General features: G+C 35.4%; 2 protein-coding genes across 9 annotated transcripts; one reads left to right on the plus strand and one right to left on the minus strand.

Annotated features, from left to right (window-relative positions):
• Positions 1-4,921: 4,921 nt before the first annotated feature.
• On the minus strand, positions 4,922-8,859 carry LOC140764179 (F-box/kelch-repeat protein At3g61590-like). Of its 8 annotated transcripts, none has more exons than XR_012104996.1 (3): positions 8,590-8,859; positions 6,157-7,527; positions 4,922-5,335 (listed from the first exon to the last, which is right to left on the minus strand). XR_012104996.1 is itself a non-coding variant. In XM_073102598.1 (2 exons), exon 2 carries the CDS (start codon positions 7,485-7,487, stop codon positions 6,276-6,278), a length of 1,212 nt encoding a protein of 403 aa, XP_072958699.1. In that variant the 5' UTR covers positions 7,488-7,527; positions 8,590-8,859; the 3' UTR covers positions 4,922-6,275. The 8 variants fall into 8 exon arrangements, 2 of the variants coding, with proteins under 2 accessions (XP_072958699.1, XP_072958701.1); XR_012104993.1 differs by having other exon boundaries at positions 4,922-5,444; XR_012104995.1 differs by having other exon boundaries at positions 6,043-7,527.
• A 9,383-nt stretch (positions 8,860-18,242) lies between these two features.
• LOC140766232 (large ribosomal subunit protein bL21c) lies at positions 18,243-22,148 on the plus strand. The gene is made up of 5 exons (XM_073105716.1): positions 18,243-18,603; positions 18,747-18,827; positions 21,435-21,536; positions 21,619-21,693; positions 21,823-22,148. Exons 1-5 carry the CDS (start codon positions 18,286-18,288, stop codon positions 21,904-21,906), a joined length of 660 nt encoding a protein of 219 aa, XP_072961817.1. The 5' UTR covers positions 18,243-18,285; the 3' UTR covers positions 21,907-22,148.
• Positions 22,149-23,760: the final 1,612 nt, after the last annotated feature.

Here is a 23,760-nt window from a genome sequence, read left to right on the forward strand (position 1 = left end):
ATACATGAAAGATTTTATAGTTGGAGAAATATTTTGTAAAAAGGAAAATATTATTTATAATTCTTTGGGTAGACCATCCAATGTCTTGAACCCTATTGATGGTGTTGGCAAACAAAAGTGAGTTAGTTTCAATTCAAATGGGAGGTTTGGTTATCTATCTGAAACAAAGAGAGCTTCACGAATTGCTCAAGCTTTGACTTTTATGACAGAGATGAATTTTTGTACAAGGACTCTTAAAATTAAAAGGAGATCCATTAGCCCACTAGGCCACAAAGACGACAACCATATTTCAGAGGCAGGATGTGAAGAAACCATCGGTGGTTCCTATATGATCAGAATAACATGGGGTGTTTGCTTAGTAGTACTAATATATAGCTGTTCGAAATATTCATAAGGCATAAAGCACGTTTCTAAATCTTAGATGGGCTATTGTTGATGTCATTGAAAACCATATGACTCTTATTCTAGATTAGCCAGTGCAGAATTTTAATCAAGGAAAGAAGAATCTTTCGCTTCATATGAAGTTGCCAATGGCCAACCAAGCCCCAAATTCCTATTGTTGTACTTAGTTTTTGATATAAAATGAGCTAGGACGAGATCCCAAAGTTGGGTGACCAAATTACAGCTATAGAAAAGATAGCTGATGGATTCTTCCTCAATCCCACATTTTGGGTATGCTGTAGCTGAACCAATGTGCAGCCTAAAAAGGAGATCATCAATGGATAACCTGTCCCAAGTGCCTACAGGCATCTCCATCCATCTCAGCGTGGTGCGGGAGTCAGTGAATTGTAGCTCAGGAAACAATAGAGAGACTTAGAGGTGCCAACTTTAAATGGGTGAGGCTGCCAAACCTAAAAGCCATCCACAGTGGAGAGAGGTAAATTAATAACAAAGATTTTATCATCTTTTTCACACATTATTAATAATCAATTCATATATTGTGTTATTAGGAAAGGAGTAAGTGATATTAAAAAATATAGGCATTGTTTAAGAAAATAAAGGTAATCTAGATATTAGACCAAATGTTAGTGGTCTTGCTACTACCAATAAGTTTAAGTGGTTATTCTGTAACACCCACTATCAAATACACACGTCACTCACATGGGAGGAACCCACATGATTTTCAAGTAACATATTGGTCAAGATTTCAACATAATAAACAGGAGGAAAACTCATATTTTTATAAATGATACAAAATAAAAAGAAGCATTTAAAACCGTAGGCTACAACAAGCCTTAAAATACAAAATCATAGACATATACAATTGCCCACGTAGGAGCTACAAGTCATATTGCTTAATTTATATAAAATAAATAAAAAATAACAACTAGTTTTTGCTAGATCCTCTATGGGCTCGGGGCCATCTACAAATCTAAAAATAATTGCACCAGAAAGTGATGAGTATAAAGCTCAACAAGTGTCTACTACTATAGTTTAAAAGTAACGCAAATAATGATGTCATAATAGGTAAATATGAATATGTATATTATGATCAAATCAATGCATCAATACCACATACTCATCATGTTCATCCAATGTGCACATGTATTAGTAATCTATAGTATGGTATGCATCAATCCAAACTAATATGTCATCAAACTCGAGCTCACACCAAGCTTTGCCTATAGGCTATGTCAACAATATACATCAGAATATATATATATACATCTTTTTATACAATCAAACCTTTAATATAGGCTCATACAGAGTCATGCCCGTAAGCCACAATAATACTTACACCCAATCATACAATACTTATAAAAAAGATAGATTCTAGCGGTAATTAGCTAACTCATCACGTGACGAACAACATGGTAGATTATTTACCATTACAAACTAAGAACCTCAGTCGTAAGCTCATCACTTTAGTTAGTATCGCACAGCGATACTACCATCCAAGTCATCAACTCTACATCATCACACTATCATGCGAAAATCATAAGCCATCACTTATGGGTGCCCTCATCTTGCATTATCGGGTACCGCTAGGTATACTTCATTTTACCTTCACTTTCTAAATTAAATACCCTAAAGGGTATGACTCTCGTCAATCGATAGTAAATCGTCTATCGTCTGGTAAAATGACTGCCTGATTATCTATGATCAATATACTAAAACTTTAAGCATGGGCCATAATATATAAATATAATAATATTATTCGCCCCTAACCTAGCTGGGGAGGTGTTGGTATTGTGGAGGCGCAGAAGTGACCCTCTTTATGATTATAGATGTGTGCAAGTGGTATTGTATTATACAACACAATGAGCATAATGCAATACACATCATTATCATGTCTTATATATTATTATACATGATCATGCCCAATATATATATGCATAGAAATCATAATACACGTAATCTTACTACATATCAAATAAAATTAATACACACAACATATATTACAAATAGTAAAAAAACGTATGAACATACATGATATGGATGCAATGATGTCATAAAGTAAGACATTGCATTATTTATACTATTTTTAGATTATACAAGTTTCACTTGCCTGACATCATTTTTCTAATACTAATAGGATATGGAATCCATCTAGATAAGAAAAGTAATAAAAAAATATAAACACAAATACCTACCACTAAAGCTAACCCGCTAGCTAGTCAAGTAGCCTAGTCGATGACAATAGTGGTAAAAAAACCACCCGAAACTCGATAAGGGGAGGCTACCACGTGTAGCCTCCACAAGGTTGGAACGGCCCACATAAGGCACCATTGGAAAGGATGAGGGAAAGCAAATGGGACCAGTGTGGTGAGGCACGAGGTTGTCGGCCAGTTGAATCCCCAGCAAGACCACATGGGGATCAAATAACACAATTTTAAATTAAAGTTACTTGACGAGAGAGGGAGCTTCGACGCTTCGATCCCTGGGGTTGGCGAGCTCGGCAGTGCTCTAGCACGACGGCATCCTAAAAAGGGAAAAAGATAGTTAGCGGGGAGAAGGAAGAAAAAAAGAAGGAAAAGAGAAGAAGAAGAAGTGAGATATATATATATATATATAGAGAGAGAGAGAGAGAGAGAGACGGGGGCACACATGCGGGTATGTGCGCTCCAATTTTTTGTTAAGAGATGTTACACCTTCCCTAATGGCCATAAGCAAGCTTAAAATCATACGCCAACTCCAAGTACAATAGTGTGGCCAAGCATTTCAATGGCGTGGAGAGTCATACTTGTCCGATATCAATATCAATTAGGAATTTGGGGCATAGTTCTTTAGTTATAATGAAGATTCGAACAATTTCAAGATGGTGGATGGCCAAATCACCATCCAGCCAAAGGTGGGTGGTAGTGTCCCACCCAACTAGGTGTAAACCTTGAAACCCTCTTCTTTTATCCAAAAAAAAAATATTCTAGAAAATTTAGCAATCCTATCATGGGAAAAAACTAGAGTCCAAAAAGAAGAAAGGAAATGAACTTGCATCGAATTTAAAAGAGAGTTAATGGCGGTAATATGTCCGTCTTAAATAAGTGTGGAGCATTTCCAGCTAGCTACTATCTTCAATTATCTAAAATAATTTCATGATTCTCAATAAGAAACCTTTTAGAGGAAATTGTTAGCCTCAAGATATTTGAAAAGAAAACTCCTCCTTCATGTTCATATCCTTGAAGGCTCGATGAGAATAATTGTTTAGTATAATCTCTCTTAAGGGCAAGAAGAATCAGAAAGGCCACCAATCGAAAGAACTTCATAAGATAAAGCATCGACACAAGGTCACCAGCCAACCAACGCTGTTATAAAGCTAAAATACAAGAATTGAAAGAATATCACTATCTATACATTCATCAACGGTTCAAAAAAATGAGGTTGACTTGCTTCAGCAGTACCCCGGTGATATTTCATTGTAGTGAGAAGAAAGGGGGAAATAGAGCGACTACCTGAAAAGAGAAGAGAGAGAAAAATAAAAGAGGACAGAAGTGAAGGTCACTCATGTGCTTAGCATGTGCATTTGGTTCTTTTGTTACAAGATATTACGGGTCTAAAACTTTTATACATGTCCTCTAAGAGTAGTCCAAACTACTCTTCATTTAAAGTTTGTAAATAGAAAAGTCACTTACCCTATGCACTCAATCACATTTAGTGCTTTCGAAATCAAATTTAGGAAACTATTTTACCCTTATTTTTAAAAAGAAAAAGATAGCAAAGTTTGACAGTTTATGTTAACATAGTTAGAGAGGTAAGAGATTTCTCATAATTTAGAAGATCAATATGTACTATAAAATGAAGAGAGGCGCACATAGAATTAGGCAATAATTTAGAGATCTTAGTGTAATTATTCTTAAGTTGTATTTAGATTTTTTGTTTTTTACTAAGCTAATGAGGCGATCTGCAAATTACCCAACTTATTTGTAGTGTATTTTTTATGAAATTTACTTTGAAGTAACAAGGTAGAAAATGCCCTTAGTTGAGGTTTATACATGTAAAAAACGAACATGACTACTTCTTTTTATCATTTAACTTTCTAATGGCTCATATATTAGTTCTTAATTGGATTTGAGAGATATGTTACATGTAACAACATAGAAGAAAATAAGATACTTTTTAGGGCATACGTGCAAAAATGAACCAAGTCAAGCTTCAGAACTTTTCATGTACAATTTTCTCTGTTCTTTAAAAAACAGAAAGAGAGAGAGAGGGAGAGTAGCGTGTAAAAGTCTGGCATAAATTTAACATTAGGTAGATAAAAAGAGTAAATTGAGATAGAATTAAAAAATAGCATATAAAGACACACCATTCTTTTGTCAGAAGGCATCTTCCAAGCCTGATGGTTAACATCAAGGGTAGGTCTAATGCTATCTGAGAAGGCAACAGTATTTATAACCACCAACACCATCCAACCTTAGCTGTGGGACAGTGAAAGGGACAACATAAGACAACACACCAAAGCACCAAAGCAAAAGAGCATACATACCTAAAGAAAATGACATATGATTAGCTTATGCTACTTTAATAAATGAAGTGAGCATCTGCAAACAATGACAGCACAAAGATTTGTGCTTAAAAGATTGCACACAACTGAGACAGCACAGCTTTTAATCAAAGACAGGAGGCCTTCTTATTAACTCTGCCTCCAAACTGGAACCAAACATGCTAAAAGGCTGCTCACAAAGCAAAGGCAGCAAACCAAGCTGCACAAGAAGACCTTTGGGTCTACTACAAAGACAATGGCATGGCATGGCATGGGATGGCATGGCATGGCCTGGCCTGGCATTAGCCACCAAGCTGACGCCTCTTCTTCCTGCAGAGAAGTGGGGGGAGCTGTAGAGGAGTCACAGGGAGCGCCAACGCAATCCAACACAGCAGATATTGCTACAACTTGTCACTGTCAAGAACAAAACCAAAACCACTGATGAGTGCTGCTGATCAGCTAATGGCAAGAAGACCCATTTTACTCCTGGTGGGTACACAAGCCTGATCACTTCTCCTCCGGCCTACATAATATGCAACAAGGCTAAAAAACAAAAGAAGAAATATAATCCAAGGAAAATTTTCTCATAGCATATCATCTTGAAGATTGATAATATGATATACATTAGGTGGCAAAAATTAGTAATTTAAAGCTACAAATGACTTCAAGCAAGATTCTAAAACTTGTAAGTTGAGAAAATTTTAATCTCAGTTAAGTATACAGCTGACACAAGTCCATGGAACATTATCAATATCCACAAAATCAGGCCAATCTAAGGATGGAAGACTGTAAACTTTGAATTCTCTTTGATTTGGATTTGCATGAAATAAGTTAGAAACCTAATGAAAAAGATCCGTAAAGCGATGATCTTGTGGATAAATGTGACCTAAATTAGTCAGTAAAAAGAACTGGTACTTAAGAAGAACCACTACACTTACATAATGTGCAAGAAAGTAGGTAAAGTAAATCGTAAATGTCCTAAAAGTAAAAGAAGACAGCAAAAGGAATACAACCAAATCATACGGATCGATGGAACGAGTATAGTAATGCAAAAGAAGAAGCTTTAAGAGAGCAAAAGAAACATAACTTTGTAACAGGAAAAAAGCAATGAAGGTATGGACCTCTCAGGAAACATGAGCCAGCAAGCTCAACTTTTGCTTCTATGGATCAACTCTCCAAAACACCTATATAAATTATCAATCCGACATTTTGGAAAACAAAAGAAAAAGATATACCCAGCAACAAAATCGTTCTCTGTAAATTGAACTATTCTCTTGTATTCATGGTGTTCCACAGATTCATTCTTCAATGGCTCCAAAAAGAAAAGTAAATGTGATTTCTTGGAAACAAAGAACTAGGAAGCAATTTCCAGTCTCGGCTCGAAACAGAAACCAGTGAATAGCTGGAGGGGAAATCTCTTCATCACCGGGCTTTTCGCAGCCCACTTCCACAGTTTTTGGCTCATGTCGAAAGTGAGAAGAGCGGGGGATCCATAACTTTGTATGTAAATCAGATCATCAGTACCACTGCTTGCAAAAACATCGTCGAATTCTCCAAATCCTTGAAAAAACTTATGAGGCATTCGAGCAACCTCACGCCATTCCTTTCTATGAAGCTCCCAAATGCCAATCCCTTTAATAATACCAGGCCGATCTTGCTTTCCAATGCCACCAACCATAACAAGCCTATCTTTAAGGTTCATCAGCCGGCCGCAGGTAAGAGAGCATGGCACTGGTATTGCCATATTCATCAGAGATGTATGAGCCGGCCTTGTTGAGAGATCATACATTACAAGACAATGGCGGGGCTCAATACTCCCCAGAACACCAGTAGAATAAATTAAGTAGTACAGAACTCCATCACAAATAACACATTCATCGCCTCCTCTCCACCCTACTAGAATGTCATTGTAGGGAGTGACCCATGATGCGCCATCTGACTCATAAATATGGATAGAGAAGTTCCACTGGTAATATTCTTCGGGCACTTGCTTACATTTTGCCACAACTACACTGTAATTGTGGGATTTCCTATTCACAGATACAGCAAGCGCACAGTAATCTGGTGACTTTCCACCAGGAGCATCAAGAAGCCTCCTCCAGTCTCTGGTGATTGGGTTACACACAAAGATCCGGCTTCTATTCTCGCTATCCATCAAACATACCAATCCACAGGAAGAAGAGGTAGACCAGTTGCTCTTCTCAATGCAAGGGAAATCAAACCCATACCATTTCCGAAGACTTGGGTCATAAGCGTAACCAGACACGGCCTCCTCGCTGCAAGTGAACATGAAGTACCATGGCTTCTGTGGTACCATGTTGCTCCATGTATACCTCCCAGAATGCACGGCTTCATACCATCTTTTGCACACAGACCCTGATCTAATTATACTCACAATGGGCAGAGAGGAAAGAACTTTTTCTAGGAGGTCATCAGGCAGAATGGCATCCAAGGAAACTGATGTGCCTCCATCCTGGTCATCACTGTCCTCAGAAACTAGCCTATATGCTGCAACCTCACCTCCATGGGAGACAGCAGGATAGAATTCCCACTCCTCACTTTCCATTAGGAAGATAAGATTGTCCAGCAGAAACAAAAGTAGCAACCTGAAAGAATGTGATGAAATGGTGAAGATGCAACATGGAAACAAAAGGAAAAGGGAAAAAAAAATCACCAGAATCAAAGCTGCACTCAAATATCAGCAAATGGGTTTAATATCTAGATCTTCAAGGTAAATGACAGAATCATAAATCGAACATCCAAGCTACTGAAACCATATAAAACTTCACTCATGTAATGCTAAGAAAAAAAAAGGAATGATAGAAAACAAAAACTTTAAAGAGGACAAAGATATGGGAAGAACACTACGACAAGAAACGTAATAAAATAAAAGACATGGAAATAAAGGATTAAACACCGATCATCACATATAACAAACACTGAAGCATTCATACAGATGGGAGAAATCAACAGTACTAAAATGAAACCGCTACCTCCATAACCGAACAACACCCTCTAAAATAACTGTTACATCTAAAATATCATCAAACTAGAAAGTCGAAATCATTCACATTGGAATAAAATCCAACATCTAAAACCACACCTCAAGACGTGACGGGAAAAAAAGCAGAAAAAGCTTAGAAACACCACTCAATCGACAAAAAGCTGCAAAATGCTAACGCTGACCTTTTCGCATTTAATATATACGTCCAAGAGGCCAAGACCCATTATTGTTTCAAACGAATAAGAAAAGATTATATTAAAAAAAAAAAAAACCAAGATAGCACCCCCACACCAACCTCGCTAGCACCACAAATTATGAAGTAAAAAAAAAATCAGAAAGATCAACAAAAAAAAAAAAAATCTTTAGCAACATTAGAGAATGAGAGACGATTTCCTTTGTTCTACCTCAATAGCAGCGCACACAGAAAGAAACACACCAAAAATCCAAACGTTTTGCTCCCCTTCCCCTTTTCCTCAATCAGAAACCCCTATGTCCCTTCATAAAACATTTGGGTTCTCGATATCCATTAAAAAAGAACGCCAGATTTAGCACGAAGATGGTCGCCAGGGCATGTGGGTGTCAACCAAAGAGGCCATTCTACACAAATCCCACCACACCAAGCAAAAAAGAAACCAAAAAAAAAAAAAAAAGACCAAATGGGTACCTCCAAAATCGTCTACTCCTTCAGATTTTAAGCAGTAGATTGGCAAAACAACCAAGTATAAGGCCCTTTTGCTCTCAAAGAAAGGATTCACAGATGGATAGATGAAACAGTAGGGTTGGTTTGGACGCAATATATAGTTCCCAAACGACAGAGGAGGCAGAGAGGTCAGGGAAGGCAGTTTTAGAGAGGAGAGAGGAGAGAGGAGAGAGAGAGAGAGAGAGAAGGTTTTGGGTGAAGGCTAGTAATATATATAGCTGTTGCTCTTTGACGCCTAAGCTTCTTTGGGCTCATTTATTAAGGAAGTGATGGCTACCTCCCCTGAACCGCTCATTTATTGTGGAAGAATAAAAGCTCGATGTTCTCGCAAAGTCGTGCCCTTCCCCTCTTACAGCTGGAAAAAAGAAAAAGGAGAAAACTTTTTTTTTTATTTCCCTCATCTAAAAATTCATAAATTAAAATCTCAAAATTATCAAGGCCGTGTTTGACTCCGGTTGAGAGAGGAAACGGAAAATTAAAACGGATCGGAACTTAAATTAGTTTCAGTAATGATAAAGAAGTTTCTCTAATATTAATCTATTATTTATATCATCTTTTTTTTTCCTGGTATATTATCTATATCTTCTCTCTTATTCTGCTAGTAGTCTTTATTTATGACCGATAGACTATATAAAAAGCAAGCATAACTACTTACTGGGTGCACTATTCCAAAAAACGAAATGGCTTACCCCAATGTAGCTGTAAGCCTATAAACCTTGTAGTTATAAGCCCCAAATAAGTTTAAAATAAAGAAATTTGTATATAGCACCCTATTTTATAATATAATTATAGTTTATATCCTATATTTTTATAATTTACAAATTAAACATTTTGATTTAGCAAACATATGCAGAAAATGCTCTGGATTAAATTTAAACTAATAACACCGTGAGAATATTATGTTAAGAAATAGAGATATTTTATTTTTAAAATAACTAAAATGCTCTTAGTATAATTTATTTGAAAGTATTTTTATAATTTTTTTAGTATAGTTAACTTAACTTAGAGATTTAGTTAAGTTTAAGTAACTGATCTAACAACATAATATTTTCTGTACATATTCACTAAATCATAGAGCTCAATTTATAAATAGTAAAAATGTATGGTGTAGATGACAATTATTAGAAGATAGAGTGTTAATTTCAAATTTTACATTAAATAAAATGCTTTTAACCAGCTTAAAACATGATTGTTTGTTGGCTTACAAAATCGGCTGAAGGAGCTTACGTGTCTGTTGAGAAATTGTAAGCTAATTGCAAGGTTACAAGTCCACATACCAGTTTCAGTACAAATACAAAAGACTACAAATACGTTTAAAATACAATCACTATTTAGAATGCAGCTTGTGGCTTATACGCCCGCAAAACCCTAAACCCCAAGCTCTTAAAAACGAGCCTTTAAACCATCTTTTAAAAAAAAAAATTACAAAAGTGAAATATAATTGATTTCTGGCTTACGAGGCCTGTAATTTATTTTTAATCAAGTTTAAAAATTGAGAAGAAAAAAAAAATCAAAATGGGTATAAGTTCGAAGATTCAAATAAGTAGAGCTAAAATGATATGCACTTACTTTTCATTTTATAATCTTATTCATGTCCCTCTCTCCTCTGTCCAAATAACTACAACTATATTCAACGGCAAATCCTTATTCCCCTTGCTCTCCTTTCAGTACCAAGTCTCCGACCACGTTAATAATTTTAAACACTTATCATGTTAAATGAGCATCATCTTCTCTACCAATTGTAGTGTCTCCGAGACCTTTGATCATCAAAAAGTAATCCTTCTTTTTGACACACACACATCTTCTATAATCCGCCTGTCTCGCTTAAAATATCTAATCTCTTTTATTATGGTTTTTTCTTTATTGGTAGTGCATCATAGCTATAGATTAGATAGAAAACAAAGTTAATTATAAGGTAATTAATTGTGGTTCCATTATTTCTTTAAATTATAAATCAAGATTCAACACTGTTTCCCCAATGCTTGGAATGAAATATTGAAGGATTGGAAGCTGACGACCGAGAATAGATTAATCAAGCTTTATGTTAAAAAAAATATCTGAGAGAAACTTGATCTTATAAGAATCTGAAAAGGAAAAATGGATAGGGTGCAGATGACATCTTGCTGCACAAGGCCATGGCATCGAATGATAAAGATTGTGATGTTTTGGTAAAGCTATCTTTTTTTCTACTATCCAGAATGACATCAAATATATGGAATATTAATACATAATTTATTGGAAAAAAGGACGTGATAATTATCTATGTATTTAGTATAATATTATTGAGCCTATAATGCATTGTTGAGTATCGCATGTGAGGGCGAGATAGTCCCACATTAAAATGAGTATAAAAAGGCGAAAGAGTTCGATTAAGATTTGTGTCAAACTTTATTTCACTTAGACTATGATTCTCTTGAGTAGTATGAGAGTCGATGGTTTGGCAATCATAAACTACACAAGGCAATTTGATGACTCTAATGGAAATGAAGGTTCTTCTAGAAGAGTCATGATACCGTGATAATTGCAAAGTGGTGCAACTCCTAGAGATTTAGGACAAATGTGAGAAGAATTAGCACATGAAGCTCAAATTAGTAGGTTTGCGGTGACTTATGAAGAGCAATTGATAGAATTGAAAGAGACGAACTCTTAAGACCGATGGGTGACTGACTGGGAGAAAATTTGGTTAAAAGGCTTAGTTAAGAATAGTAAATTACACTCAACAAAGAGCTGTTGATGTTGGATTTAAATGTGAAGGGAGAGATTGTCGGGTATTACATGTGTTAGAAAGAGAGAAAAAGTGAAAAGGTTTATATAGATAATTGGGCCTTCACTTAATAGCTTCTAATGTTTGTGTCAAATTATATTTTACATAGACTATGACTCCCTTATTACCCCCAACAAGTGGTATCAGAGTTAATGATTCAACATTCCTAGACTAACCAAAGCAATTTGGTGTAGCCAATGTGGTGACTGTAATAGACATGCATGCTCTTTTTAGAAGAGTCATGATAACATGATAGTCATAGAGTGGTGCGGCTAGTGGAGCACAGCTCAAACACACAGACTTGGTGTGCAAGCTCGATTACACTCAATAAAGTAAACATCTTGGTTTAGAATAAACATGCTTAGAATTAGCGAATAGAGCTTAGATAAGTGCATTTGTAGTGCTTATGAAGAGCAATTTATGGTATTTAAAGAAAGAATCTCTTGAGGCTGGTGGATGATCGGAAGAAAAATTATTATAAGACTTGATTAAGATTAGTAGATTAGACTTGAGAGTTGAATTGATCATTCGGCCCTACTCTCTTAGGTTTAGCCAAAACTTGCCTAGTTTTAACCAAGTAAGCTGAACTTGAGACTAATTTGGTCACCTGACTAAGCCCAGATGGTAACGTGCTAGGCCTTTGCCCACCTAGCTCAGCACGAAAGTCCAACATGTTAGCACTCGCACGTAGATCCTTTATGAACTGGTTCAGAGATCCCTAAATTGTTTCGGTAATCAAACATGTTTTTATCCTTTTTATATCTAATCAAATTTATTTTTCAAAAATCAAAGACTGAAAAATAAAACTAACTAATCGAGTTCGGAGGTTAGCCTCAAACCAAATGAGGTCATAAGGTTTAGAGATGATAACCTCATCTCGTTGAGTTTTTTATGTGAACTCATGAATTAGTACTAACTATTGTACCATGCGGTGGAGAAGTTTCTGCAACGGAAAAATTAGATTGGTAGCTTGGAGGATGTATATAATATTAGAATATATGATTACTACGATTTAGTTTGAAATAATCTGTGGTTGTTATTATTGTACAATGTTTTGGCTTTATAGATATCAGCTTCAACAAATAGAGGTACATATAGAGGTACATTTAGGGTACACCTTTGTATGCACCTTGAAACCAATTAGCTCTTTTTTAGGGTGCACTCATCAAGGCCACGAAAACTGTTACCTTTTGTACATTTTACTAATTAAACTGAACATGAGAAAGTTAAAAGAGTTAGACCAAGTTCAGCTCTTTTTAGAGTAAACTACAAGCAAGCACTCAATTGTCACTAAAGTAGAGACCTATATATATAATCTCGTGGAGAAAGCTTGGTGGTTGTGAAAGGTCTGGCTGAGGATGGTTTTTGACTTCCAGATTTTCCCTCAATCTACAAACTGTTTTCATATATAACATATAGACTTCTAATCTATTAAAACAAAAAAGAAAAGAAATATATATAGATAAAAGTCAGCAAGCAAGCTAGAGAGAGAGGTGGGGTATGAATGTATCCTAATGTTCTCCACCCCTTTTATGGACGGGCAAAAGTGGGGCTATGGAGTTGGTTGGATTGGGTTCCTTTTCTGATTGGTGGAGGGGGCACCACCACCCTTTACCTAACCTACATAAGATATATGGCCACAACTACCATTGCTACTACTACTCACCAATTCCTCAAATTAGGTGGCTCACGTTTATTTGTTTACATCATAACATGCCCTTCTCCCATATCCTCCTCATGCATCACACTCATCACCCATGAGGCTGCTCTTTCACCACAGTGTCCTTCTACTGTTCATCAATAGTTGAGGAATGAGAGAGAAGAGAGAGACTTATTAGATAGGAGGAGTTAGAGATCAGGGGGGGCAGATGGGTTCTAGAGTGGCAATGAGTGTTTGCCATACTTTAGGTACATGCCAACTCTTGTTGCATATTTTGTGTATGGTTTCTTCTACTAGCCCCATATATGCTCATGAGTGTGTCTTGGTGGCTTGCAAACCTTTTCCATGCATGGTGGTATCATTCCAAGCATGTGTAAGAGAGCAACAAATGTCATCACTATGGTAGGGCAGTGCTCAAGAAGTATTGTCCAAGCAAATATTTTAAATTGTTAAAATATAAAAATATAAAAATTTATATTTCTTTTTTATCGATTTAAATTTTAGAGATATTAGTGAGTTAATATGGTGCTAGAGCGGACGGTGTTTAATTTGAACCCTATCTATCTGTTGTTTTAAATATAATTTTTACTTATCTTATATACTTCTATAATAGTTGATGAGTTAATATTTTTAAAAAACAATTAAAGATTTATATGAAAAATTATCTCATCTAAGAAAATCTATGGCATCCATAGACATATTAAATGGCCAATTAACACAAAAAATTATAATAAAATGGCTCATCCCCCCCAGAGGTAGAGCCCATGTAACAAAACAACATACACACTTTGTAGGAAAAATAACTGTGTTAATGCACCAAGCTTAATGTGCTTAGCTATTGAAATTGGATTTTGGCCCTACAATATCAACAACATTCACAAAGAAAGATAAATGAATCATGCAACAAAGACTCCCTGATTTCTATTATGTATATTGATATAATGTTGTTTTTGAAGCATGCCATTAGGCTTGAGTGTTAACTAATTGGTAAACATAAAATGGAGACAAAATTAAGTGTACAACAAAGATAACCATTTCAACCACCATTACGCTTAATTCATGAGTTATTGCATTAAGGTTGAACAGAGGCCATCAAATGTGGCATTCAAACAGGAAAGGCTCATTACTAAGTAGTGGCTTTTCCACTAATCCACTCAGTTCCTTTTTAGCCTAAGCCTATTGCCTCTCAGACACGCTTCACTTTCTACACTTAAATAATTCTAATGGCACTGTCAGTACTAATAGGGATAGGGATGGGAACAACTCTTCTTATTTATTATACCATACAAAGGAATAGGATTAGAATACCTTTATATTTTATCTTTATTATTATTAATACCCTACCAAACAAATATTTATTATTTTTTGACTCATGTAGTTTATCTTGAATACATCAAAAACATTCTCATGTCAGTTCTTTTAGTATAATTAACTACAGATTATAGAATGCCCTTAATATCCCCTCAATAATTGAAGTTAACTTAATATGATGGTGGCTAATATTCCTCAATGATTAATTAATATGTTATCTTCCATAATGGTTAACTTCATGAAGGAAATATATGCAACAGTCCCAAGGGTAGTGGGTGCAATGCTACAACCATTAACGAAGGAGGTACGAACATGTGTAAATGTGAACTCTATGAGTAAAGAGAAAGAAGCCCATCACAATGAAGAGAATCATTGTAAAGTATGAAAGGTGGAGAGTGCCACAGCCCATCACTCGAGAAACCCAATGGCCAATGGGGAACACCCATCCATGCATGCATCTTGATGGTGGACAGAGGATTCAATGGGGATGGGGGAGAGAAAGATACTTGCCATTAAGACCAAAATAGAAGATAATGGTTGGTGGCATAGATTTGTTACTAAGAAAGGGGGGCAAAGAGATACGAATTATGAAGTCGATATCAAACGTATCATCGTCGCATGATAGATATTAAAACATACCAACAAAAAAAGGTAAGCAGAGGTGTCTCTGTTATATTGCTCTAAAAACACTAGCAGATGGGTCAGCAGGGTTTTTATTGCCTTTCCCATTGTGCAGTTGAGTCAATTTGAAAAATGAACACTTTTCGTGCTTATTGTTTATCTAGTTTATCTTTTTGCATTCAGGGATAGCTCTGCAATTAGGGTTGTTAAAATAATATAGTCGGCTTGAGCTCAGCTCTCGTTTGGCTTAATCTAAGCTCCACCTTTCTACTGAGCCGCCATATATATGGTCGGCTTAGCTTTAAAATCATTTATTGCTAAGTCATCACATCTCCACCCTCAACCTAACCCACAAGGGCTAAGAGCCTAACCCATTTTCATACCAAATTTTAGCCCCATAGTGCATCTCTAAAAGCCCGAACCAACCCAAAGTTCTAGAGTCTGAATTGTGCAAAGATTTTGCCTATTTGACCTATCTCCTAGCCAAATCTCAAGATAGTCCGATCAGTTGCTTTCGCCCATTTGACTTATTTCCTAGCTACATTATCGAGCATTTTTCGTAGCCACATCTCACTAAAACTATAACCATCATCTAATCAAGTGGAAAACCTAAATTCACACCAAAAAAGACATGAAACACCTTCAAAACTCTAGCCAGTCAAAATCAATCAAATTAACTAGATTATGGTACTCTAGGTCGACAGCAACATTTTGCATACCATAGCCCACTGGTCTTATTTCAATGATACACTTTCTTAGTTATTTATATTTTTATAAATCTACTCCATAATTTTTCAAACATAAATACAAATTCCCTCTTCTAACTAATTTTCTAACTACTTAAAAAGAAAAAAGTTATCAACATATCATAGCTTTTAGAAATTTTGATAGAATATTTTTTCACTTATATACTCTTCAGAATATAAGCTAACATTAGGATTAATCACACCGAGATCTCCTAAACTTTATTTTTTTTAAAGATAATTACACATGAAAAAAATAAATGACTGTTTTATCTTTAATACTTTACTTATTTTTTTCTCTAAAATAAGAATGAAATAAATGAAACACACAGTGCATTTGAGAGATTTTTCGTACAATTTAGAGGATCAATATATATATATATATATATATAAATATATAAATAGGCAATAGTCCCATAAATAAATAAATAAATAAAAAATGTGCACATAAAAGAAAAAGAAAAGGAAAAGATAGAAGCCGGGTAAGTGGGGGTGAGATGTGAATACAAAGCCACCTCGGGCTCGGTAGTTGAGATAATTGAAGTGGGGAAGTTGATTTCAGAGAAAGTAGTAAAAGAGGAAGGAGACATGGCATGTACTCGAGAGTTATGTTTCCAAGGCCACAATCTCTATTCTCTCCTCCCTATTAAGTTAAGTCTGGACTCTGAACCAATGGACGACTGACTATAAACTCAAAAATATAAACCCCACCCAAAGGGGGATGACGGATGACGTTTGTGTGGTCATCTCTCCACTAATCTAATTAAACCAACCCCACTTAACCACTTTACCCTTCTTTTTTTCTAAATGGTCTCTGCACAAATTACTATAAGTAAATAAATAAATAAAAGAGACTTTAATATTCGTGCCGTTTAAGACGTCTAGTTTTTATTTTTTTTTCAAAAGAATATATATATATATTTCAAATCAAGTCATATCGAAGGGGAGGAGGGGAGAGGGAGGGAGTGAATGAAAAGATATGATGATGTCCAATCCAGCAAGCTTTGGTGACCCCCCCCCCCCAGTGGATTTGATCTCGAAATGATCTTGATTTGATCTCACGACTTCTAGAAAAGTACGGCTGGGCCCTCAAACCCAAAACCCTGTACGGCCCATTCCTCACCTGCTCCGCCCCCCCGCACGTGCGCTTCTTAAGCCCAGAGACTGGGCCGTGGGCTTTGCCACCGGCGTCAATTCCGGGCCACCAATCACCTACTCTCATTCAAAATTATTATTAGCATTCGAAATTCCATAGTTCCAGTACCAAGCAAGTTACATTCATTTCACGTGTATGAGAAGTTTTCTTGCCCTACTTTATATATATAGGGTTAAATACTATCTTATCCTTATGGTGCTTATGTTTAAAATTATTTTACTCTCCACTTGTAACAAACAAAGAGTGCCCAAATGATCAAAATATCCCTTTATGTTTATTAGGCAAAATAAATAAATTTTTTATCTAATTTTTTTAAATTTATATTTGTCCTTGTTTCTAGACGTAATATAACTTTTTAGACTTTATAAAAATCAGGTTTAATAAACTATATATTTGACACAATTTAAAAGGTAATAGAAGAAATATGTAGGTATTTTTTTAAAAAAAAGAAATACTTATATATATATATGTAGAATGATATTTTTATCTATTAAAAATTAAAAATTGAATGAATTCAGTGCTCCATTTAATTGTTAAATTTTTTTGGGTGTGCTTTAGTTAGACTAGGTTTGATAAAAAAAACTATCCGTCTCACTTTAGTTGGACTAATTTGAGACCTTTTAAAGTACATGGAGGTAAAATAATTTTAGGCAGAAGTGGGTTTAAAATGTATTTAATCCTAATATATAATGATAGTAATCTTCATATCTAATGCTTTATAGAAAAGTTTATAAATTATTGCTTAGAACCAAGTTTCCACTAGATGTAGGCAGGCTACTGGGCTGAGATGGGATGGGCCATAGGCCCAAGTTAATTTACTGCTTTGGATACTCATTTTATGCAATATATATATATATATATATATATATATATATATATATATAATATATATATATATATTTAATCTTTTGGTATGTTTGCCAAAATAGTTTACCTTTCATGATATATATATTTTTCTTTTTCTTTTTACATATCTGCTGCTGAAAACTTCTTAAATGTTATAATAAATCAAATCTTTTGATCGAATATTCATAGAATATTTCTAACATATTTTTATTAAAGTAAAAAATATATACAAATAATAAGGTAATAAGAATTTTTATTTCTTGTACTATGATATTGGTAACATTATACGGATTTAAAATTATTTTAAATAAGTTATATTTAATTAACGGGATAATAGTTTTGAAATGTTGAATTTATATATTTTGAAGGACATAATGGTTATTCTAATAATTTAGTAAAAGATTTCAGTGGTATGGCCCCTATCGGATTCAAAACGCGGGCACTGTAATGACCCGATTGGGATCCGAACCGTTGTTTCCCCTGGTCCTCTATCCAAAACGCTATCCATATTATCCCGCAATCCACCACCGGAAAGGAGAAGAGAAAAAGAAACCCAGCCATGGCTTCCACTGTGGCTACCGCGCTCTCCTCGACCCACCTCTCTCTCCCCAAGCAAACCCTAACCCTACCTTTGCTCCACAAGCCTCGACCCTTCTCCTCTCTTCCCTCTCACCACTCCTCGTCTCCTTCCCCCTCTCTCCTCTCCACTGCTCCCTTCCCTTCCCCGTCCCCTCTCCATTCCCGCAAATGGAAGCTCTCCGCTGCCACCGAGGAGGTTTTGGAGCCCGTCGAGGCCCAGTTGCCGGAGCCCGTCGAAGCCCAGATAGCCGCTTCGAGTGAGGCGGCCAAGGGTGAAGACGTCTTCGCGGTGGTCATGGTGAGCTCAAAGCTGGGATTTTGCATCTGGCTCTTTGGGAATTTGGTTTTTTTTATGATTCTATTCTTGTGTTCGATCATGAATTTTTCTCATCTGTGGTGGATTTCAAGAATATTTTTCTTCTTCTTTTCTCTTAATTTCAGATAGGTTCACGACAGTACATTGTGTTTCCTGGACGATATATTTATACACAAAGGTTGAAAGGTGCCAATGTGAATGATAAGGTTAGGCATCTGCAATATTCCCTTGTTTTGTTTATGTTGTGCAATTGTCTTTTACTGTTAATTTTGAATCTCCCACAGAAGTTCCTTACAACATATATGAATGTTGTTTAAAGCATGATTAATATTGTTGGTTCACTACATAACTGCTTATGCTTTTGGGTTAATTGATTATCTAACATGGTGTCATAGCCAAATCCAAATATTGAGATATTATGAATTAAAACCTTGCCAATGGATCCCGTATCAATTTGTTTGGGCATGATGTAATTGTTGGTTGATAGCCTGACTACTTAGGGCTAATTGCTCCGCTCCCTAACAAGTGTTTAATGAAACAAGTGTTGCTCAAATGTTGATTCAGTTCTGCAGCATAATTTTCCGGAGTGATGCAGTCTCAGTATAAGATTATGATATATTTAAATGAAATGTATTTCTGAAGACAAAATTAAGAGGAAAAGGCACAGTTCAAGTATTAGCATAAACTCTATTAGAGATGCAATATACTTAGTAGACGTCTAATGGCTAAATTATTGTTCAGCATCCTTATTCCATACATTGAGAAAAGTTAGCTGGCTCATAACTGTGTAATGTTGACTCTTGCTTAGACATGTCGAGTTCTCCAGTCTCATATCACTCAAAGTAGCTTCCTGACTTTTTTTTTAACCTTGTTGGATAAGTTGGCTGGGATCAATATGTTGTGGACAATTGGTTGCCAACTCTACTAATATAATTAGTATATGACCAAAGAATTATTTACACCAATTCAAGATTCTAGAGAGAAATCCATGTTCCTAATGCCCTAGGTTATAAACTATATCTACGCTGAGGTAAGAGAAAACTCCACAATAATTATGCCCCAGTATCCAACCCAGCTGACGGAAGCATTGAACCTTTTACATCATTACTTGCAAGTATGATGTTCTATTTTTGATTGAGAATACTTCAACTTTCTTGACATAAAATCACTCCTGAGAGTGAATTCTTGCTGCAAGAAATAGGCAAAAGACATAAGCTGATATACTAATAACTTGTCACATGATTCTATCCTAGCTATTTTCATTAGTATGCATCTTTGTTACTTGATCATTTTATTCATCAGTATGATACATTTTGTTATTTGTTAAAACCTTTTGATCTAAATTCTACTTCATTTCATGATTTGAAAGTTATATTGAGATAGTTCAAGTAAGCTATTCTTAAGTTTAAATGCTAAATATTGTCTAGCTGTATAAGATTTTTAAATGGCTTCAAGATACTTTACCACTTAGCATTCTATTGATTAATTGAATGGTACTATTTTTTATCTAAATTTTTGTTCGAGTAGTTTGTGGATCATATCATGATTCTCGCTTTGAGTTGGATGTGGGCTCAATATAAATAAACAAGTAAGAAGAAAATTTATCTAAAGCATACTTAAATTGCTTTATCAACGGTATGAATCGTTATATTTTTATCCATTGATTCAAGTCCACATTACTCATATATTCATAATAGTGCCTATCACTATTGCTATAGGACTATGGCGAGGATTATGATCACACTACTGACTAAATACTTGAGATTTTGGTTCACACAATATCCATCAGTGTAATCCAATATACGGTAGTCCTTTTCTAGAAAAACCTAATTTGAAAGATTCTGTTATGATCTTCCTGTCAATCATCCATCCTTATTAGTCTAATTTTCATGCCTCTTAAATTGCTGTATCATGGAATGAATTGTTATATTTATATCCTTTGATACAAGTCCATATCACTCATATATTTATGATAATGCCTATTACTATTGCTATAGAATATGGCAAGGATTATGATCATGCTTCTGACTAAATACTTGAGAATTTGGTTCACGCGATATTCAGAAAAACCTAATTTGAAGGATTCTATTACCCTGTTTCAAATCATTCTTATAGTCTAATTCTCTTGCATCTCTTAGAGATGCTGTGAGATTCATATGACCACCTTGGCACCTATCACCAACCTTTATCCTTTTAATGTCAAGATAACAGATGCAATATTGACAATGGTACAATCTGCATGCATTTCCTAAAAGAAATTCAGATTAACTAAAAGAATCTAATATTTCCAGTCTATGATGTGACACAATATTAGTATATTTTTTAGTAAAGCATTACAATGTTGCACAATCAAGATCGATACATTTTATCAACAATGGTCGTGCCGACTTGCACACGACGTGCCAGTAGTGTACCGGCATGTGGTATGAAGGTTGCCCACACGGCACCCTTCCTAGCGGCTTCACTGCTCACCATTAACCTCACAGTTGAGCTCAGCAATGATGAGCAGTAAAAAGTGAAGGTGAGTAGTCTCCCTTATCTTTTTCTCTCCCTCTTGCGGCATGTGCTGTGTAGTGTCGTGCCAGTTGGTAATTTTCGGCACGGCCATCCTTGCTGTTTATGGCTCCTACAGTAATGCCTTACGTTATTTCGTTTGACCATCAATCTCGTTTTGACCGTCGATCTCCAAGCAGTAACTATAACATCTTATGATCTCCATAGAACATATATTGGTTTATTTCTGCCTGATATAGTCGAAGTATTGCCTGCTAACTCGTAAATGTCATAACCCATTTGACTCCATAATGCAACAGATTATATTGAGCAAGGTATTACTGGTTGGAACTAGAACAAAGGCATATATTGGACAGCCAGTTGTAACGAATGCTGCTGTACATGCGGTTGTTGAAGAACAGGTATTCCTCTTCCAATTTCTTGAGGAATCCTACTTGCAATTAACTGCTTGACATTGTTGTTTTTCTGACAATTCTCACACAGGGACTGGATAAAAAAGTGATAATCTTCAAGTACAAGAAGAAGAAGAACTACCGGAGGACAATTGGACACCGACAGGTACTTGTTTACATTATTTGTCAATATATTATTCTCATTATAGGAGAGTTCTCCTGAAACTCTGGTTCGCTCATTTTGTGATGTCCATGATGTAAAATATTCTATTGAAGTTCCTGAGTCTATTTGCAGCCAAACACACGGATACGGATCACAGGCATCACTGGATATCAAGACTTTCCAGCCGAGACAATGCCTGAGACAGTCCCTGCATAGGGCAATCGTAAGACTCCGTAGCACGCCTTGATGTCACTCGAAGCTACTACTGCGCCAACCGCTTGCCAGTTTACAAGAATGGTTGAAGGTTCATTTTACCATATTATTGGTTTCTCTTCTCTGGTCAAAAGGACATCCTATTCAGGTTGTTCCCGTGTATGTCATGTAGCTGCATGTACTCTTATTTTTTTTATATGTAATGCTTTCGCTTTGTTAGTGGAAGGAATTGTTGAGCAACCAAAGTTTTGCTTCTACCCGTATGCTCCAGTATAGCCTCTCTGTTCCCTTTTTCTTTTCCCTGCATGCAGCTTGCAGAGTATATAAAGATTCATTAAAGTTCAAATGATTGGTTGATACAATGTAATAGATCATTATATATTCTTAGTTGTTTTCATCCTCCTCTTTCATTATATATATTAGGCATTAGCTCATGATACCATCTAGATGCAATTATCCCCAAGCTTCAAAGTTCTACTTTGCTTAATAAGTGGTTAAGGGAACATCACCTGCTCAAAAATATATTAGATCTTTCTCTGTCTGCATGGTCAATTACAATGCTAGATACGTTGTTGTTAATCGCATCTAACCGTGATTTCGTGTTAGTTAAACAAAGTACACGAGAAGACCACGTTAGCTTTCGTGGGCCCTACAGAGGAGCACTTGTCAGGGCCTCTCTTCCCTCTAAACGACAACAAAGTCCATTAGTCCACAACACATAGTTAAACAAGACTAAGACCATCTTAATCTCTACTTTTATTATATTCCACGTGTATCCTCGACATCTCAAAATATATGTGTGGTCAAAGTTATTTAGTCAATGTGGTCTCATTTTTTAAAATATAATAGAGATAGGTACTTTGTTCTTATCATTCTTAACTGCCCTAGTTTGCAATCTCTCATATAGCACCCCAGACTATTGCTCATTTACATATAAGCCCTTAATTATATTTCACATTATTGACTGGTTTAGGTGTAATTAACTCTCTATTTTTATTTAATTATATCTTGAAATTAATTATCGAAAATTATATGCAAGATTAAAATGAAATGGTGGGAATTTATTCTTAAAAAAAAGTTTAATTGAATTAATAAATTTTAAGGTAGACTCCAATAAACTCAGATTCTATACTCGCTTACTTGCTAGACTTAGATACTGGTCAATATTGGGTTTTTTTTTATATTAGATTAGGTAATAGACTGCCATTATCCCTCGTGATTAAAAGGTAATACTAAGATTAATTTGTCTATAAACACATTTACAAGATATATGCTAGTAGTCTACGAAGACTAGATTAATTTTATCTTCCTTCAATTCATGGGAAGGAAGGTAGCACCTTCCACAAAGGACTCCAAGGAAATATGGGAAATATCCACGAAAGTGATCTTTTAAGTAGTGGGTGGAATAATATTCCATGAATATTTCTCGGAGGAATTTGCCTTGATGTTCTCTACAAATGATTAGGTCCGGTCAGCCCATGACATAGATCATAAATTCTATCGCCTCATATGTATTCATCTATAGCGATATATATGTATGACTTGAACTTATTGTGGTATATTTCTTAGAAAGAATGATTTGGTTATCTGATTTATATATCAGAAACTTACATGCTCATAATCTATTGAATAAATAAGTATTCTCAGATTCAAATTTTAGTAACACTGGTTAAATTGGAACGCCATAAGTATTCATTTCCGGTCTTTATTTTTTTTGATGAATTTATTTATATATTTTTGTTTAATTATCCATAGTTCTATTTGTAGTCACCATTTTTCCTCATAATAGATTAGTTTAGATCTTAATTGAGAAGCACATAGACTTCTCTGCTTGTCTGACTTAAGAAAATAATAATG

This window comes from Typha angustifolia, chromosome 8 (assembly GCF_048772165.1).
Source record: "Typha angustifolia cultivar Huaian chromosome 8, ASM4877216v1, whole genome shotgun sequence".
Lineage (NCBI taxonomy): Eukaryota > Viridiplantae > Streptophyta > Magnoliopsida > Poales > Typhaceae > Typha > Typha angustifolia.